The sequence below is a fragment of the Rhinatrema bivittatum genome, chromosome 14 (assembly GCF_901001135.1).
Source record: "Rhinatrema bivittatum chromosome 14, aRhiBiv1.1, whole genome shotgun sequence".
Taxonomy (NCBI): Eukaryota; Metazoa; Chordata; class Amphibia; order Gymnophiona; family Rhinatrematidae; genus Rhinatrema; species Rhinatrema bivittatum.
The window spans coordinates 33,229,812-33,249,503 of NC_042628.1; the positions used below are offsets into that span (position 1 = coordinate 33,229,812).

The following is a 19,692-nucleotide window of genomic DNA, read 5'->3' on the forward strand; positions in this document are numbered from 1 at the left end:
GCCACTTCTTCCGGGATTATGTTCCAGGCATCCATCACCCTCTCCAAGAAAAAAATATTTCCTGATGTTAGTCCAGAGTTTGAACACCCCCGCCCTCCCTCGGTTCTACAGTTTTCCTTTCCAATGGAAAAAGTTTGAAATTCGTGCATCCTTAAAACTTTTCGGGTATCTGAAGGTCTCTCTCATATCTCCGGTGCACCTCATCTAAATATGTATACTCTGGAGGAGAGGGTGAGTGGAGATTACTAACCCTAACGGGAACCTGCACAGAGCAGCAATTGCAACCATAAGCTGGGCAGACTGGACGGACTGTTTGGTCTTTATCCGCTGTTATTACCATGTTACATATTTTTATGTTTCTAGTATTGCACTCGGTAATTCACCCGATTAGAGGCTCTTCCCTCAAGAACATAACAGTTTTTTAAATCTGAACACAAGGAGGTACAAGATTAGTACCAGATAAATTCTTCAAGTATCCATTTGTCTGGTTTTGTCCTAAGTTGCTTCCAGTTTTGTACCCATTCCCCTTTGCTTTGCTTAAATATATTTTGTAGTGAATTTTAAAAGATTTAAGTGGGGGTGGTGCCCATAAAATGGGCGGGTAAGTGGCTTCTGTGAGTGATAAGCACATATTTTATTTATTTTATTTATTTTGATTTTTTCTATACCGGCATTCGTGATAACATCACATCAAGCCGGTTTACAGTAAACAATGGGGTAATAACTGGAACATAGAACCAAATATGTAATATACATATTATAAATACAGTTACAATAAACAAGGATACGTACAACTAGGAGTAAGAAGAAGAAAAGATAGGAACTTTAACATGTTGTATTAACCTGTAGAATGGTAAAGTTTCCAAAGATGGAAGTGAATGATTTACAATGAATTGTTCAGTTCAAAAATGCAGTTTTTAACAATGAGGAAGAAAACATAAGTAATGAAGATTCTGGATGTTTATAAAGTGTAGGGGAAGATTATCAGGATGGTTATAAAAGAGAATTGTTGCTTGGAATTTGAATATCGGAGAGAATTGTTTTTAGTCTGAGTCTGGGAAGGCTTGTTTGAAAAGCCATGTTTTGAGTCTTTTTCTAAATGTCAATAAGCAGGGTTCTTGTCTAAGTTCCGTTGGTATGGAATTCCAAAGAGTGGGTCCTGCTGTGGAGAAAGCCCTATCTCTATAAGTTATATGGAGGGAAGTTTTGGAAGGTGGTACCTGCAGAGACTCTTTGTAGTACTCTCTTATGGGTCTGGAGGAAGTATGCTTTATGAAAGGGATTTGTAGGTTGAGAGGAGCGATTTGTTGGATGGATTTATAGATTATGGTGATTGACTTATAAAGAATTCTGAAATGGATTGGCAGCCAGTGTAAATCTTTTAAGGATCGGGGTGATGTGCTCTCTTCTCCTTGTATTTGTTAGAATTCTAGCTGCCGTATTTTGAACCATTTGTAGCGGTTTGGTATGTGTTGATGGGGTACCTAATAATAAAGAATTGCAATAGTCTAACTTGGAGAAGATTATTGCTTGTAGGATAGTCCTGTAGTCATGGATGTGGAACAGAGGTCTTATTCTTTTTAGAACATTCAGTTTATGAAAGCAGTCTTTAGTGGTTTGGTTTATGAATGCTTTTAAGTTAAGCCTGTTATCGATGATTGCGCCCAAATCTCTTACTTTTGTTGTTTGTAGATTAGTTGGAGGGATTGTAGGGGTGTGGCTAATCTCAGATGATATTAGAAGGAGTTCCGTTTTTGAGGAATTTAGGATTAAATTCATACTGGAAAGGAGGGAGTTGATTTCTTGCAGATAATATTCCCAAAGATCGAGGGTTTTTTTAATGGATTCTTTAATTGGTATCACAATCTGGACATCATCTGCATAAAGGTAGTGTTTAAGGTTCAAGTTGTTTAATAGATGGCAGAGAGGGAGGAGGTAGATGTTAAAGAGGGTGGGAGAGAGGGATGAACCTTGTGGAACTCCTTGAGATGAAGGGTAGCGTTTAGATTCTTTACTGTGTATTTTTACCTTGAAGCCTCTGTTTTTCAAGAATGAGTGGAACCAGGACAGTGCAGAGCCTGTTATGCCGATGTTCAATATTTAGAAGGCTGGGAGCACGTTTACTGTTTGGCTGCTGCACCAGAAAGCACGTGCATGCACAGAGTGTTTGGAGGGTGTGCCGGGTGGGATTTGGAAGTGTGCCCATGTTTTATGTATTTTTATAAATGGAGTATGCGTGTCATCGGATATGCGCAAATGCTTTTACACCTGCTAATTAATTACCATTAGAAACATTGCCTGCATGGAATGCCTGAGGTCTTGAGCACTTAATAACCCATTCCTCATTTTTCCAAGCCTGGAAGATGAAAGTCTAAGATGACCTGAATGGCATTTGAACCTGTGAGCCTCAAATATATACCGGTTTCCAATATTACATGCTGCTGCTGTCTTAAACACCAGCAGTGCCCCTCCATCCTTAGGTAAAGCTTTTACTATTGTGAAATTAAAAAGAGGTTGATAATTATTGTCTTTTCATTTCAGTTATGAAGAACTTGATCAAGAAACAGGAATTTGGGAGTCAAAGAAAGACCTTACACCTTTGGAGGATATTTATCCTATTCACATGATCCTAGATGATAAAGATGGTATACAAGGATCTTGTCAGTTTTTTAAGGAGAGACTGTGTATTAACAGCCAGATTAGGACAAAGTTATTACAGCCTTGTTTTACTCTTGAAGATGCTGTTAAAAGGTACTACCAATTCTTTCATATTTAAAAAAAAATATACTGTTTTTCTTGTGAAAGATACCAATTTGATAGTACTAGAAAGCAAAAAAGTTATCTGGTTATCCTTATAACAAGTACCACATAGGTAGTGCAAACTTTTTGCAGTCCTGTTATTGTGCCTGAGGCCTCTCTGCTGAGATGAACAGGTAATGGTGCCAAATTATGATGTGTATGCTTGTCCCCTAGTAACTGGGGTGAGACCAACTCATTTCTCATAAGTCACCGAGCAGTTTTATAAAATTAATAACTTCTACTCATTTCCAACCTGAACTGGATTTTAACCAGTGACTTTCTCACCTTCTTCCAATTCCCTTGAGCTACCTGGTTCATAGGCTGCCTATGTAAAAATGTAGCTTGTAAATACTATTCCAAAATGTAAAAACTTAAAGGGAAAAAACAAAACAAAAATAATGGTTCAATTAAAGCAAGACGGTCAAGCAAATTAAAAATGTTCTAGTGTCTGATCTGGAAAGTAGCTAGAGTTTACACCAGTGGATGTGGATGTATTCTATGTTTTCAGAGTACAGTGCAACTTCAATACAAGCATCCCATTTGGCTATTTTCTGAAGTTATCAGTACAGAAGCTCATTTTTAGAATCCAGCTTTAGAGTTTTCAAAAATCGGAAGTGGATTTAATCAAATCAGTGGGTTGGAAATCCAAATCTTTTTCCAGAAAGAGGGAGAAAATGCTTGGCTGTTGGCAGGAACTCACAAAAAATGTGACTGTCATCATGAATGCTCAGCAGCTCCCCGGTTTTATTTTTAACATATTACAGATAGAACATCTTTTATTCTGACGTTCTGGTTAATGATATAAGATTTTGGGATAATGAGAAATTTTCCAGATAATAGAACATACGAAGCCAAACAATTTTCAAATATGTTTTTCTGGATAATGGAACCATGAAACCCCTGATTTACTTTTGAATGATAGGAGTTTTTGTATAAAGGAAGTTCAGATACAAGGTGCCCTACCATATCTTGCACAGTCTTCTTCTGCTGGCAGATTTGTTCACATCTACCACAGGTTGCTGCATGGTGCTGGGGAGTTCACTGTATTCAACCTGTTTCTTACCAGGACAGAGGTGCTGACAGCAGGAACTCAGAGCATATGGGGACTTGGTTAAAATAATGTTAACAATATAACATTATGATGTTTCTGCTGTATGAGAAAGTAGTTTGTTTAATTTAAATTAACAGTAGTTTGGATTTACAGTACATATAGCGTCTTTCATCCAAACTGAATCAGTGGTGCTGCGTCAACTGTCAGATTATATTGAAGATAACATACTTGTATATTAAAAAAACATAATTGTATATTTGTTTAATTGTTCAATCTGTTTGATGTAATTTTCTGTTCCTTGTTCCGTGTAAACCGAAGTGGTATGCACTAGTGCATGAACTCCGGTATATAAAAGCCTTTAAATAAATAAATACTACACGCTAACCAACATGGCTTTAGGAAAGGACACAGCACAGAAACACTTCTTATCTCATCATTTGATACAATCATCAGAGGCTTTGACACTAACAAAGACTATATTATGGTATTTCTTGACATCAGCAGCATTTGACACTCTAAATCATCAGCTACTATATCCAACCTCAAACAAATAGGCATAACAGGTACTGTATTAAAATGGTTCAAATCTTTCATATCAGACAGATTGCAAAGAATTACAATTGGAAACTTCAAATCAGACTGGTACACCACTAAATCTGGTGTACCACAAGGACCGTCACTTTCAGCACTTCTGCTTAACATCTACCTCCTCCCATTATGCCGTCTTCTATCTGTTTTAAACCTGTCATTCAAAATTTATGCAGATGACATTCAATTTCTAGTCTCATACTAACTCATGGCAACCTACCTTTTCATTATTACAGTTCTATTTAATTTCAATAAAAATCTGAATGTCACACAACAGACTAAAATTAAACACCTCAAAAACAGAATTCATCTTCCTTTCATCAGTCCTGGATTCCATATTTCAACCTCCAAAGAATTTCACATTCAATGATCATGTACTAGAAATAAATCCTAGGTGTCATCATCGATTCCAAATTATCTATGTCACATAACATATCAACCTTAGTAAATAAATCCTCCTTCAAGCTTCACATGCTAAAAAAACTAAAAGCTCTACTCTTCTCATCAGATTTTCGATCAGTAGTACAAGCATTAATATTGACAAGTCTAGTTATTGTAACGCACTATATCTAGGTCTACCAAATGCCACTATCCGTCCATTACAGCTTATTCAGAATTCCACAGCTCAAATCCTAGGTAATTTATCCCGCATGGACCATATAACACCAACCCTGCAACAGCTTCACTGGCTTCCCATATCCTACCGCATTTCTTATAAAATCCTGTCGATAAATCACAACGTACTATATAACGCTAACTCCGAATGGCTATGCTCCCTGCTTAGAGTATATAAACCATTACGTTCCATGGACAAATGTATTCTAGAAGTCCCATCAATCAAAATTGCGTGATTAGACATGACACGTGAACGAGCTTTCTCAGTCGCAGGTCCACGTCTCTGGAACACTATCCCAGAAGAAATCAGACTGACACAAAATAATTCAAAACACAATTGAAAACATATCTGTTTACTGCTGCCTTTAATATCAGTTTCCTTTTTTCAGCTATAATTGACCTAAATAATAAGAACTGTTATTGAATAATATAACAAAGTTTGTAGAAATTATCGATACGTTATTTTAACTGTGTGATATAGTATTGTTTTAACTATGTATGTTTTATTGTAAACCGCCTTGACGGCCTGCCCATAATGCAGTATATAAAAACCTTTTAAATAAAATAAATAAATTGTGTTTTACAATTTGACAGCCTAGCAGCACAATTCTGATGTCTAAAGAGCATAAAAGTTTCAAAAGAGGAGAAGAAACAATATTATTGTTACCCTTATAAATGTCAGCATGCATCATTTTATTTTTGCTATGTCTGTTTTTCATAGATGGGGTGAAAAACTCATCATTGTCGCATCCCAGGTCTTAAGGAACAGGGCTTTGATTGGTTGGCAAGGAGATCCTGAGTTGATATTGCCAGACTATTCTTACTGTATTCTGGAGCGACTGGGTCGAGCCAGATGGCAAGGGGAGCTTCAGAGAGACCTTCACTGTGATACTTTCAAGTAGGTTTTATGATTCATTGCTTTGTGACTTGATCTAAAGAATCTAAGGTAGGAGTCAAATGACGTGAGTTTGTTGTGTAAAAATGCAGCTTGTTTCTTAGAAGTGGTGTTTACAACTTTAAGTGAAACAAAAACAAATTATATACTGCCACTCTGCCTCAGCTAACAATTTAAAATGTGAGCAGTTTATATTCTTGAAATAAATACACATGCAGGGTCATTTTGAAAGGGACTCCTGTAGGTAAAACAGTGGTTTACCCGCAGAAATAGCCCTTTTGAAAATAACCCAGCCAATCTGCCCTTAAAATTGCATGCATATACACCCAGTGCGTAATTTTAAGCACATTGCAGAGAGGTGTTTTGGGGGTGGAGTCTGGGCAGGGTTTGCATCTACACGCATACTTCTTGATTTTGAAAAGTGTGCATGTAAATTTCCCCGAAAATCATTACCTGCCCAAAGTAGCAGGTGTAACTTTTTGCAGGTAGTTTGTTCAAAGCAAACTTATGTGGATAAGTTTACATTGGAAACTGGTGTACCTTAGGCAACAACAGCCTGCAAATTTATGTGGGTTGTTATAAAATGATCTTCGCAGTTCAGTGTGATATTGATCATCTTGGGTTACTCCAGGAATGAGCAGTGTGATGGTGAAAACAGGGCATCTTCCTCCTGGGCCAACCACCTTCCCCTCAGGTTGAGCCCTCGGGTGCTGATGCTGCGGAGGCAGAATATAAAAATGGGAGAAAAAAAATCCCCTGGGTGTAGTTGGGAATGAAGGCTCCTGGCACCAGATCCCAACCTTGGTTCCAACTGAGCTGGAAGTACAGAGGAGAGGGAGACATTGAAATTGCAGGCTTGCTACTGGCAATCTGTAACCCAGCATTCAAATCTGCTTTTTAAGCTGAGGACTTACAGGGTAGCAAATGTAAGGCCAATTTGCAAATAGGGCTCCAGGGGTGCCCCGAGTCATTTAGATATCTGGTTTACCTGTCTTGCCAGGTCCTTCTGCAGTTCCTCACCGCCTGCTTGTGTTTTAACTACTTTGAATATTTTTGTATTATCTGCAAATTTGATCACTTCCCTCATTGCTCCTTTTCCCAGATGGTTAATAAGTATTTAAAAAAACCACTGATCCCAGTACAGATTCTCAAGGCATTCCACTATTTACCTTTTTCCACTGGGAAAGCTAACCATTTTGTTTCCAATCTTTTACCCATTTACCAGTCTACAGTAAGATGTCCTAGCCCATGGTTTTTAGTTTTCTGAGGATTCTTTCTTGAGGTACTTTATGAAATACCTTCTGGAAATCCAGGTCCGCTATGCTGATTGACTCACTTATACTCATCTAGTCCCTATAAGTACACAGATCAGACTCCTGGGGTGTGCCTCCCTTCCAGCAGATGGACAGTTTTACTGACACTGCTACTTCACCACATGTGCCACCTGCAGTCCCTCAGTATTTCTCTGTCTCCAGCAGATGGTAGATGGGTGCAAACCTACAGTTCTGTGACTGAGACAATTTTTTTCTTTTTGAGCCTTCCTCCCAGGGGTTTTTGAATCCTAGTGGGTTCTTCCCTGTCTGATTGAGGCGGGCTAGCCGGGGCTTGGTAACCTTTGTGTGTTCTCGGCCCATGCGCCCTTGGGGTGAAAATCTGATGGTCCAGATCCCTTCCCTTCACGAGGCCGCTTAAGCGGCTGCAGGCTTCAGGTAGGCTTTTGATCTGAGGCAGCCTATTTTTTTTTTTTTTTAGGCTTTGAGTCTGTTGCTGAATATTCACTAAAGTTTAAAAAAAACAATAAAAGAGAGAGGGAACTGAAGGCAGTTTCATAGCTCTCCTGTGTGGGAGGCTTCCTCCTCAGTACTGAGTGCCTGAAGTAGGTTTGTTTTTCTTTTTGTTTTGCATTTTTACCGCTGGTCTCTTGGGCAGTTTCTCTCTGTTTTTCCAATGGGCCGCAGTGGGGAGGGCTTGTCTAATTGTCCACCAGCCACGAAGCAACGTTGGAGGTCCTGCTGCCGCGCTGCCACTGCTCTGGGGCACTGACAGGGGTTTTGATCCTTTCCCGGTCAGCGCAGGAATGGCGGCCATCTTGGATTTGCATTCGGCCCCGTGCTGCTGGTGGGGGGGGGGGGGAGGAGATGCTCCTCCATGTTTGTCTCCAGCCCGCCTGTCTCCGGCTACGATCAGGGGAACTTTGAGGAGGAAGTGAGCCCCATGCTGCCAGTTTCTGGTTCTTTCCCTGTGGGGGCTGCATGAGGCTTACTTGGCCAAGTAGCAGGCAGCTCGTGCAGCCAGGGATTTGCAGTCCCTCCCAGGCAAGCCTAAGGAGGGGCATATGATTGACCCAAAACAGATTTGTTCTGGAAGAAAATGGGTCACTCCGGTCCAGAGGTTATTGGGCCCCCACTCAGGTTCTAGCCCGGGGGGGGGGGGGAGGATGAGTCTGTTGAGGCTCCCAAGGGGGGCAGAGGAGGCTCAGAACCAGGATGATCCGGTGGATCCAGTAGATCCGGTGGCTGGAGGTGTGGTTCAAGGGATGATGTGGTAGGCTTGACCCCTGAAGGGGATGACCTGAAAGTGGAATGCCTTTTTAGAAAGAAAGATTTTGATGCCTTGCTGCCTCTGGCTTTTCAGGTTCTTGGGGTTAAGTTCTCACAGGAGGACTCTGACCTGGAGGAGGTGGATCCAGTCCTAGATGGGATGCAGGGTCCCCCCACAGCCTTCCTGTATCACAAGTCGGTACAGAAGTTGGTGGAAGCAGAATGGGGAGTTCTCAATTCTGGCTTAAAGGTGAGAAGGGCCATGGCAAGACTTTATCCATTGCTGGAACAGGTGTTAGAACTTTTTACTTTCCCTAAGATCGATGCTGCGCCTTTGGTGGTTACTAAGAGAATGACTATCCGTATGGTAGGGTCAGCGGCATTGAAGGATGTTCTGGATTTTAAGTTGGAAGTACGCCTCAAGAGGATTTTTTAGGTCTCAACCCTGGGGTTGCATGCTGCTATTTGTAGTAGTTTTATGCAATGTGCTTGTCTCTGGGTGCAGTAGATGCAAGAGAACCTGCTGACCTTGGGTGAGGAGGCAGATAGGGCTGAGAGAGTTGAAGCGGCAAGTTGCATACAGAACGGATGCTTTGTATGATTTGCTACATACTTTGACTCACATTATGGCATCTACGGTTTCCGCCGGAAGGTTACTCTGGCTGTGGAACTGGGCAGCGGACATCTCCTACAAGGTGCAGCTAGGCTCGCTGCCTTTCAAGGGTAGATTCTTATTTGGGGGGGACCTCGAGCAATTGATGCAGTCTCTTGGGGATAATAAAGTCCTTAGGTTGCCAGAGGATAAACTTAAGGGGATAAGGTTTATTGAGGTGCATTCCCATTTTCAGCTTATTAGGAGGTCTCAGCCGTCAAGACTTGCGTCCAGGCCCCAAAGGCAGTTTTCTCTTCGGGGGTCAATCCTTTCAGGGTGCTCGCAGGTCATTCCAAGGCATTGCCGGGGGGAGTGCTTCCGGTAAGTCCTCGCAGTGAGGCGAGGCTGGACCATTCCATCATTCCTATTATAGAAGGTCGCCTGACAAGGTTTTACGAGAAGTGGGCCAGTATTACTCAGGACCAGTAGGTTCTCAGCATGGTAAAGTATGGTTATATTTTAGAATTCGCTCGTCCCGTCCACGATTTGTTTCTAATTTCCCTGTGCCGCTCCTTGGATAAACAAGTAGCAGTTTGAGAGATGCTAGACCGTCTGCAATGCCTGGGGGCAGTGATTCCGGTTCTACACGAAGAGCTTCGCAGGGGAAGGTATTTCCTCTCTCTCTTAGGAACCACAAAGTAGATGGCTTTCTGCCCAATTTTAGATTTGAAAAAAGTAAATGCAGCACTCAAGGTTCTGCATTTCAGGATGGAAACCTTAAGGTCAGTGATTGCGGCGGTTCGCAAAGGAGAATTTCTGGTGTCTCTGGCTAAAACAGAGGCCTATCTGCACATCCCCATTCATCAGGACTCACTGTGTTTTCTGCAATTCATGCTTTTGGGGCAACATTTTCAATTTTAGGCCCTCCCTTTTGGATTACCCAAGGTGATAGTGGTGGTGTGGCAGCGGCTTTCCTGAAGGAAGGGATTTTGGTGCATCTGTACCTAGATGACTGGCTTATCAGGGCAAAGTCGGAAGTTCTGTGTCGCCAGTTGGTTTGCAAGGTTCTCGACATCCTCCTGTCCCTCAGTTGGGTAGTGAATCTGGCGAAGAATTGCCTGTTACTGATGCAGTCCTTGAAGTATCTGGGGACTTGGTTTGACACTCTAGTCAACAAGATGAACGTGTGTAGAAGCTGCAGGGGCAGATTCGGCGGTTGTTGCAGTTATGGGTGCCCAAGTTCTGGGACTATTTGCAAGTTCTGTGCTCTATGGCTTTGACCCTGGATTTAGTGCCGTGGGCATTTGCTCATATGAGACTGTTTTTGGCTCGGTGGACTCTGGTCTTGGAGGAGTTTCAACTTCTATTGCCACTCAAGGGCAAAGCACGGGAGAACCTTTCCTGGTGGCTTCTGACTTCCAATCTCATCTGGGGTGTGGACCTCGAAATCCCGGATTGGGTGGTAGTTACTACCAATGCCAGTCTCTTTGGTTGGAGCGGTTTGTCAGATTCAGTCAGCTCAAGGTGCCTGGTCCGTGAAAGAGTCTGCGTGGTCTATCAACTGGCTAGAGACCAGAGCGGTTTGCTTAGCCTTGTAGGAATTTCTTCCGTTAGTGCAAGGTCGATCAGTGAGAGTGCTCTCGGACAATGCAACGATGGTGGCTTATATCAATCGACAGGACGGAACCAAGAGTTGAGCAGTTGCTCGAAAGGCACAAGAATTAGTTCTTGAGGCAGAACAGCACCTGGAGCGAATAGCAGCATCCCACATAGCCAGGGTCGAAACATTCAGGCAGATTACTTATTTATTTATTTAAGGCTTTTATATACCGACATTAGTATGCAAACATCATATCGGTTTACATTGTAACTAAAAGGAAGGAAAATACAATGAACAGGGGTATGGGGAGGGGACAAATATAAAGCTGCAGAAGGAGATTTGCAGAGGATGAAGAAGATGCAGAAACAGTAACGGTAGTGAACTTTTTACAATGTAGAGTAAATTATATACACTTATGTACAGGGCCAAAGATCAAATCGTGTGCATTAAGGGGTGGGGGCGTGGGTGCAGGTTTGTGTCAAGCGGTGTAGGAACTGCAGTGAAAAAGGTCTAATCGGGGTAGGCTATTCGGAAGATTACTTGTGTTGGACAGTGTTAAATCTGGGCGAATGGGAGTTGTCGGAGTCCATGATACAGCTCATTCATAAGCAGTGGGGTTCACTGCATGTGGACTTAATGGTGACTTGTCTGAATGCCAAGGCCTGTCGATTTTTAAGTAGGAGATGAGAGCATTGGGCTGAGGGCATCGATGCTCTGGTGCTGCCTTGGTTACGAGGGGTTCTACTTTCTCTTTTCTCCCTGGTTGCTCGTGGGCAAGGTGTTGCATCACATAGAAAAGCATCAGAGAGAGGTCATATTGGTGGCACCAGAATGGTCACAGCATCCATGGTTCATGGATCTATTCGACTTGGCTGTGAATGGGCCGATTCGCTTTGGTCATCTAGAGGGTCTTCATCAGGGGCCCATATTTTCAGATCAGGCTGCTCACTTTTGTGTAGCGGCGTGGTATTTGAAAACACAGGGGTTATCCAGAAGCGGTCATTTCTACATTATTGCAAGCCAGGAGGAAGTCTACTAATATTTCCTACATACGAGTATGGAAGGTTTTTGAGCCTGGTGCTCAGCTAAAGGTGTTCATCCTCTCAGGTCTTCAATCCCTGACATTTTGTCCTTCCTGCAATACAGTTTCGCCAAAGGCTGGTCTCTCGGCTCCCTTAAAGTTCAGGTGACAGCTCTGAGTTGTCTTCATGATAAGATAGATGGGTCCTCTATTTCTGCACATCTGTACGTTATTCGGGTCCTTAGGAGGGCGTCCTCCGCTATAGCAGGTTTGTCCATCCTGGAATCTTAATCTTGTCCTCAGAGGTTTATGTGAGGCTCCTTTTGAACCACTCCATAGGACGACACTGAAGGACTTGACTCTTAAGGTCATTTTTATGATGACCATATGTTCAGCTAGGAGGATTTCTGAGTTGCAGGCTCTCTTGTCGTGACCCATTCCTTCAGATTGGCCTTATATTTGCTACCCTGCAGTCCTCCGGTTTAGCTGCAGATTTGAGTACTGGGTTACAGATTACCAGCAGCAACAGGCAGGTAATTTCAATGCCTCTTGCTCCTCTATACTTCCAGCTTAGTCGGAACCAGGATCTGCTGCCAACGACCGGGGGATTTTTCTCTTCCACTTTATATTGTGCCTCTGCAATATGCCCAATTCCCAGCTGGCCTGGGGAATGGAAGACTTGGCTCGAAGATTGAATCAGGGACTTTCTACATGGTGACAGCATTACCACGGAGCCACCAGGCCGACCCCAACCTGGATGTTTAGTTTGCACAGCTTGATGTTCTAACATTTAAGCTGCATATCAAAGTTCCCTAATAAGTGCTTAATTAATAATGTTATCCATTAAGCACTGATTTAAAGTACCTGTAATCTGCTAATTGAAATACCATTTTAATCAAAGCAGGAAGAAAAACACAGTAGTTCTTTTTTTTTTTAATATGAAAAAGGAATATCTTAGGTGGGAAAAAATGCTGTGTGCAATTATAAGTTAGTAATGTATAAAGTTTTTAAATCATTGGTGGCCCAAAGCTAGCTCTGACTGACAGGTTTATAAAAGTCTCTGTTTATTTCTCTAAGTGGGTCAGAGATGAATTTAAGAGATCAGTGTAAGAAAATAAGAAACTGTTTGTCATTTAAAAAAAAAAAAAGTTACTGTAATCACAGGAACTGATTTTTGCTTCATTGCATATGTTACTGTACAGTTGGCATAGTTTTCTAGCAGAAGACATTGATTTAAAAACAAATTGTTGTTTTCTTTCCTTCCCAAGTGCCAGTTGTTTTCTTGTATAATAGTGTGATGCACCCCATTCTGAAGGCATTGGTTGTGCTTCAGTATCTTATATGTGACATATCCCAGTAATTTTTTCCTTTGCTCCCATTGTTCCAATAAGTATTTTGGGTGTAGCCAATGCATTAAAAATTGTTTTTATAGCTACTTAAAATATTAATACCCTGGTCAAATTTCCACATTGCAAGGTAGCAGGAAGTTAGCTGGGATATTTAGTGGCACAAAAGTGCCACTGCATATATTTGGATAAAGCTATCTAGGTAAAGTTACCATACTTTGAAATCCTTGGCTCAGTGCAGCAGTGGTCAAAAAAAGCAAACAGAATGTTAGAAATTATTAGGAAAGGAATGGAGAATAAAACGGAGAATGTCATAACATCTCTTTATTTCTCCGTGGTGCAACCGCAACTAAAATATTCCTTATAGTTCTGTTTGCCACATCTCAAAAAAGATGGGAAAAAATACAGAAAAGGGCAACCAAAATGATAAAGGGGATGCAGCAGCTTCCCTATGAAGACTAGAGATCACGAAATGAAACTCCAGGGAGGACGACTCAGAACTAACGTCAGGAAATATTTCTTCATGGAGAGGGTGCTGGATACCTGGAATACCATTCCAGAGGAGGTGGTAAAGATGAAAACAGTCACAGAATTCAAAGGGGCATGGGATAAACACTGTGGATCCCTAAAGGCTAGAGACAGAATTGAAGAAAAGGGTGCATAGGGGTAACCTGCTGGTGCGGCAGTTACTACTCTTATCAGAAGACATGGGGATTACTATCTTTAAACGGTAAGCCTTGATGCTTTTAATGCAACTGCAACATTGCTTTCTGCTTCAGCAGCAGGGGAAAAGGGGAAATGGATTCAGACAGCAACCAGCAAGGACTCCAACATGTATGGTCTAGGGTACTGATGAGCATGGGGAAAACCCACATGGAGTGGCAGTTACTACCCTTAACAAACGGCATGGGATTACTATCCTTAACCAATAAGACTTGATGCTTTTGACACAACTGCAACATTGCGTGCCACTTCGATGGTGGGGCGAAGGAGAATTTGATTCAGACGACAGCCAACGTGGGCCCTGACTTTCATGTTTTGGGGTACTGATGCTCGGACATAAGGGAAAAAACACAGGACTGCTTCTATGGGCAAGTCCATAAGCAAAGCCCATCAAGCAGCACTGTCTGAATTTTCAAGAAGGCTCATCACCCATTAAAAATGTTGCTAACAGAACATTTTTATGGGTTATCATAAGGCTTTGGAATAACTGCATGGGATGGACGTTACTATCCTTAAGAGAAACATGGGGGTAACCTGCACGACACATACACCCATAAGAAGCTTGCTGTGCAGACTGGATGGACCACTTGGTCCTTTTACGCATGGGGACGGGATGGCTAAGGGGGGGATATGATTTGAGGTCTATAAACTCATGAGTGGAATAGACAGGGTAAATATGAATCTGTTTACTCTTTCAGAAATGCAAAAACTAGGGGACACTCCATGAAGTTAGTATTTAAAACAAACTGGAGAAAATATTTTTTTCACTCAACGCGCAATTAAGCTCTGGAATTCATTGCTGGAGGACGTAGTGAAGACAGTTATTCCCTATACGTACCCGGATCAGTCCAGGACAGCTGGGTTTTGCCTCCCCTCCAGCAGATGGAGACAGAAAAAGACTTCGCGGACTCTGTCCTATACCCCTGAGGTGCCACCTAGTGTCTGCCAGTATTTTTCTGTCTCCAGCAGATGGAGGTTTAGACATGTTCCTGGTGGAAAAGTCCATAAAGTCTAGCTTAGGTTCTGTTGACATTTTGGGATCCTGCCAGGTACTTGTGACCTGCATTGGTCACTGTTGTAAACAGGAAACTGGGCTTGATGGACCCTCGGTCTGACCAAGTAGGGCAAGTCTTATGCTCATTGTGCAATTGAATATTGTTAACCAGAAAAACCAAAAAGCAGTGGGCCAAAATTGGGCTTGATCCTCCTCGCTCCCTCCCACCCTTACCAGAGTTTAAAAAGAAATGTCTGTGTATAAATATTTATAACATTTATAGCCTGCCTATTGATATTCCTCAGCAGGCGATCCCCACATCACCAAACGAAAAATAGTGGGCACCAAATTCCCAGTTCTGCATCAATCTCCTCCCACAGCTCTTAGAATCACAGCTGAGAGCTGTTGAGCAGGCTGGGAAATTCAAAACCCAGAGAAGTCCCAAGTGTCGAAATTCCAATTCCCTGTACGTACCAGGATCAGTCCAGGACACCTGGGTTGTGACTCCGCACCAGTAGATGGAGACAGACTAAAACTTGTGGGCAGAGCCATATATGCCCCTGCGCCAGTCACAGCCCCTCAGTCTTATTCTGTCTCCAGTAGATGGTGCAGGTGCGGTCACAGCTCCTGCCTGCCCTGGTTCTGGTACTCTGTCAGGGTTGGTTCTTTGTTTCTTGGTTTTAGGCCAGTTTAGGCTATAGTTAGTTTGGTTTTTTCTGCAGTTTTAACTTTTTGAATTTTAAATTGTCACTGTCGTTCCATCCGCCCTGCCTCCCAGGGGGGTTGTGAGGTCCTGAGGGGACTACCCCCCCCTGGTTGAGGCCGCTGCTAGGGTCGAGGACCCGGCTTTACCAGTAGCAGCGTCAGGGGTGACACCGGGGAGCCCGGTTCACTCACCCCTGCTGGATTAGGGCTCCAGGACCGTGGACAGTGAGCGGTGTTTTTGTAAAAAAAAAAAAAAAAAAAGTTTTGCGTTGGCTTTTGTTTCCGGCTCTCTCTTCCTTCGCGTCGCCGCTCCGGGGGGGCGCCGCTGGCAGGGGGGAGTTCGTTTCGCTTAAGTTTATTTTGGTTACTCGCGTTGCTTTCCGTTTTCGCCGCGTTTTGCGTCAGCATGCCTCCTGGCTCGTTCTGTTGGGCCTGCGGCTCAGTCGTTTACTCCCGGGGGGCTTACCAGGTCCTGAGGGGACCATTTTCCCCTGGTAGAGCACTGACTGGGCTAGGGGTCGAGGATCCTGTGGTACTTTACAGCCCAGCCGGGGTGTTGCCGAGGAGCCCGGCTCCCTCACCCCGGCCAGACCGCTGGACCATGGTGAGGGACAGCTGCAGGTAATTTAAAAAAAAAAAAAAAAATTTGAAAACCGGAGCGGTTTCTCGTTTCAGCGTGAGCGCAGGGGTTTACCTCTATACCGGTCGGGTCGGCGTTTCGTTTCCTCCCTCTCCCTTTCTCCCGCTTAATTTTTGTTTTTCTGTCACACTGCCGAGCAGGCCGCTTAGGTCGGCCTGCTCGACTTGTGGCTCCAGCGCCGCGCGCCTCTCTCGGGCTCAGCTGTCTTCAGGCTGCGGCACGGGGGGCACAGGGTCGTCTGCCTCGCTTCGGGGGGGTGTTTGTTTGGCGGCAGCCTCTCGTTTTTGCGGTCGGGGTCCGTCCGGCGGCTTTCCCCAAGCTGTTGCCGTCTGCCGCGGGAACAGATTAAAAAATAAATAAATAAATAAATAAATAAGTCGACCTCTCGAGCGAAATGCGCAGGAAAATCGGCCATCTTTGTGCCGGCTTCAAGCGCGACTCCAAGCGCGGCAGGCCCCGAGGATTCTCCTTCCCCCCCCCCCCCCCAACGGCCGGCTCCGCGGTCTGTTCGCCATCGGAGGCGGTGGGGGGGAGGGCTGGGGGAGCCATGGCGAACTCTGCAGGACTCTTTGCCCCTGATTTATTTTGGCCAGGCATAGGGTTTTTTAAGGCCCGTAAAGCCCACAAGCGACCTGATGGCCAGGCGGAGGGGGGGGCCTGCGAGGCCACTCACGGCCCAGACACGCCCCCGGCCACGGAACACAGCGGGGCGATTCATAGCCACGCGCCCGGTACGGGCCATACCGCCTAGAAGGGGCACGGACCCTACCTCGGAGTCGTCGGATCCGGAAATTTTCAAGGTGCCTTTCCCTCCTCCGAGGGGAACTGAGGGAGATGGCGCGCCACCGCAGGGGGCAGCGAGGCAGAAACAGGCTTCGGAAGGGGATGGCTCGGGATTGATTCGCCCCTTCATAAGGAAGGGGCTGACCCATGTTTCCCGCCACCCTGGAGGAGTTGGGAATCGCCACGCCGCCTGAGCGGTCTCGGCTGGGCTCCATTCCTTTTCACCTCTCTGTGTCAGCTCTGCTCTATCGAGAGGGGGATGCTCCGGTTTTGCACCTGGAGGTCGCGAAAGCTATGGGTACGCTCTCTCACTTGCCGGAGGACGACGGGTTTCCCTAGGGGTAAACCGGGTTTTTCAAGCGGCCCGAGGACAGATCCAGAACGCGGTCTTCGTTTTTCGGCCAGGTCCCGCTTTTGTGGTCCCAGGACGTCGCGTCCTCAAGGGTAGTCCGGTCAGTCGTTTAGTCTTCCTCCTCCCGAACCCCGCTTTAGCGACAGCAGTCCTTTCGGGGGCAGCGGGGGAGCCCCGGCAGGCGCAGAGTCCGAAGCTTCGCCATGAAGGGTGGTCGGTCTCTCTCTCTCTCTCTCTCTCACCGCAGCCCCGGCACGCCGTTCCCAACGTCGGGGCGCGGTTGGTATCGGTTTTTCGAGCGATGGGCCGGCGTAACGTCAGTCCAGTGGGTCCTCCATGTGAACAGACGCGATTACCTCTTCCGTCCCGGTCTCCCTCGCGGCGGGGGAACCGTTAATCCATTCACTTCATCGTCCCCAAGGAAGGCGGCACGTCCAGTCCAATGCTGGATCTCAAGAGTATAAACCGATGCTTTCGCGTTCCTCCCTTCAACATGGAGACGGTTCGGTCGGTGATTGCCGTGGTACGGCCAGGCGACTTTTTGGCCCCCCTAGCTCCCATGGAGGCGTATCTTCACGTAGGCATTCAGCCATCGTTCCAGCGCTTCCTCAGGTCTGCGTTCTAGGACGGCAATATCGGTTTCGAGCGCTCCCGGTTGGTCTCGCGCCGGCCTCCCCGGACATTCACGAAGGTGATGGTCGTGTGGCGGTGCGGCGGCGCCGGGAAGGTCTCCTGGTCCTTCCTTACCTGGACGATAGGTTAATTCGGGCGAAATCCGAGGATCACTGTCGGGTGCCAGTGGTCAGGGTCCTACAACTGTTGCAGTCCCCTGAATGGGTGGTCAACTACAACAAGTGTCTTCTGACACCCACGCGGACCTTGGATTATCTGGGAGTCGTTTTCGACACGCAGCAGGGCACGGTGTTCCTGTCGCACGAGCGGATATGCAACCTCCGAGCTCCAGTACGGTGCTTATTGTCTCTCCGCCGACCGCGGGTCTGCGATTACCTTACGGTCCTAGGTTCCATGGCTTCAACGCTGGCGCTGGTTCCCTGGGCGTTCGTTTATCTGCAACCATTTCAGTCGTCCTTACTATCCCGCAGGAAGCCGGTTTCTGACGAGTTCCACTTACCGCTTCTACTAGGGGGACACGCGAGCCCAGCCTACTCTGGGGGCTGGATTCCAGTCATCTGTCCTCTGGAGTGTCTCTTCGGGGGCCCAATTGAACGGTGGAGACCACGGATGCCAGCCTCTCCGGTTGTGGAGCGGTCTGCCTAGGGAGCTCGGTCCAAGGCCTATGGTCAGTGTCGCCAGCCCAGTGGTCTATCAACAGACTAGAGACCGGAGCGGTCCGTCTGGCTCTGCAAGCCTTCCTACCGGTAGTGCGGGAAAAGAGTAAGATAAGCAGAGGGATATCGGACAACGTGGCCTACATCAATCGCCGAGGCGGGACAAGGAGCCCACCGGTGCCGAAGGAGGCTCAGCGCTTCATGGTCTGGTCAGGGCTACATTTCAGCAACATAGCAGCCTCTCACATTGCAGGAGTTGACAACGCTCAGGGGGAGTTTCTCAGCCGGCGTCGCCTGGACCCCGGAGAGGGGGAGCTGGCGGACGAAGCATTTCTTCTCATTTGCGAAACGTGGGGAGTGCCCCACATGGATCTGGCCACGTGGCACAACGCGAAGGCGCCGCGATTCTTCAGTCGACGTCGAGAACGGGGGGCAGAAGGCGTCGATGTGTTGGTGCTTTCTGGCCGACGAATGTTCTGCTGTACATGTTTCCCCCGTGGTCGATGTTCGGCACGATTCTGCGGCGCATAGAGTTGCACCCAGCCAACGTGGTCCTGGTGGCACCGGAGTGGCCGCGCCAGCCGTGGTTCGCAGACCTCGTCCAGCTCGCAGTAGCGGTACCCCTTCAGCTCCAGGGAAGGGCGGGTCTTCTACGTCAGGGCCCCGTCGGTTTGGTGGATGCGGATCACTTCGGTCTCGCGGCATGGCTTTTGCGAGGAATCGGCTGAAGAGAAAAGGTTACTCGGATGCGGTGGTAGCCACGTTGCTACGTTCCAGGTATCAGTCGCCGTCCCTGGCTTATGTCCATGTCTGGGGGGGTTTTTGAGGAATGGTGCGTGCAGCGTGGGGTGGACCCCACTTCGTCTCTATCTCCATCATTCTGGCGTTCCTCCAGGCGGGTCTAGCCAAGGGTCTGGCTTGCAGTTCTCTACGGGTCCAAGTGGCGGCACTTGTTTGCGAGATAGGGTCCGTGGTATGTCCCTGGCTCTTCACCCGGATATGTCCCGTTTCCTTCGGGGAGCTAAGCACCTTCGTCCTCTATTGAGTCTCCACTGTCCGGCTTGGAACCTTGATTGGGTTCTCTCCGCGTTATGCGCGGCGCCGTGTTGAAACCTTGTAACGCGTACCTATTAAGGATCTCACGTTGAATACGGTGTTC

The 19,692-nt window shown here is 46.0% G+C and overlaps 1 protein-coding gene across 1 annotated transcript in view; it reads left to right on the plus strand.

Annotated features, from left to right (window-relative positions):
- GTF3C1 (general transcription factor IIIC subunit 1) overlaps positions 1-19,692 on the plus strand; it is a 101,469-nt gene that overhangs the window by 1,176 nt on the left and 80,601 nt on the right. The window contains exons 2-3 of the mRNA XM_029576904.1: positions 2,542-2,751; positions 5,775-5,951. Coding sequence (XP_029432764.1) covers positions 2,542-2,751; positions 5,775-5,951 — 387 coding nt within the window. The remainder of the gene's footprint in view (positions 1-2,541; positions 2,752-5,774; positions 5,952-19,692) is intronic.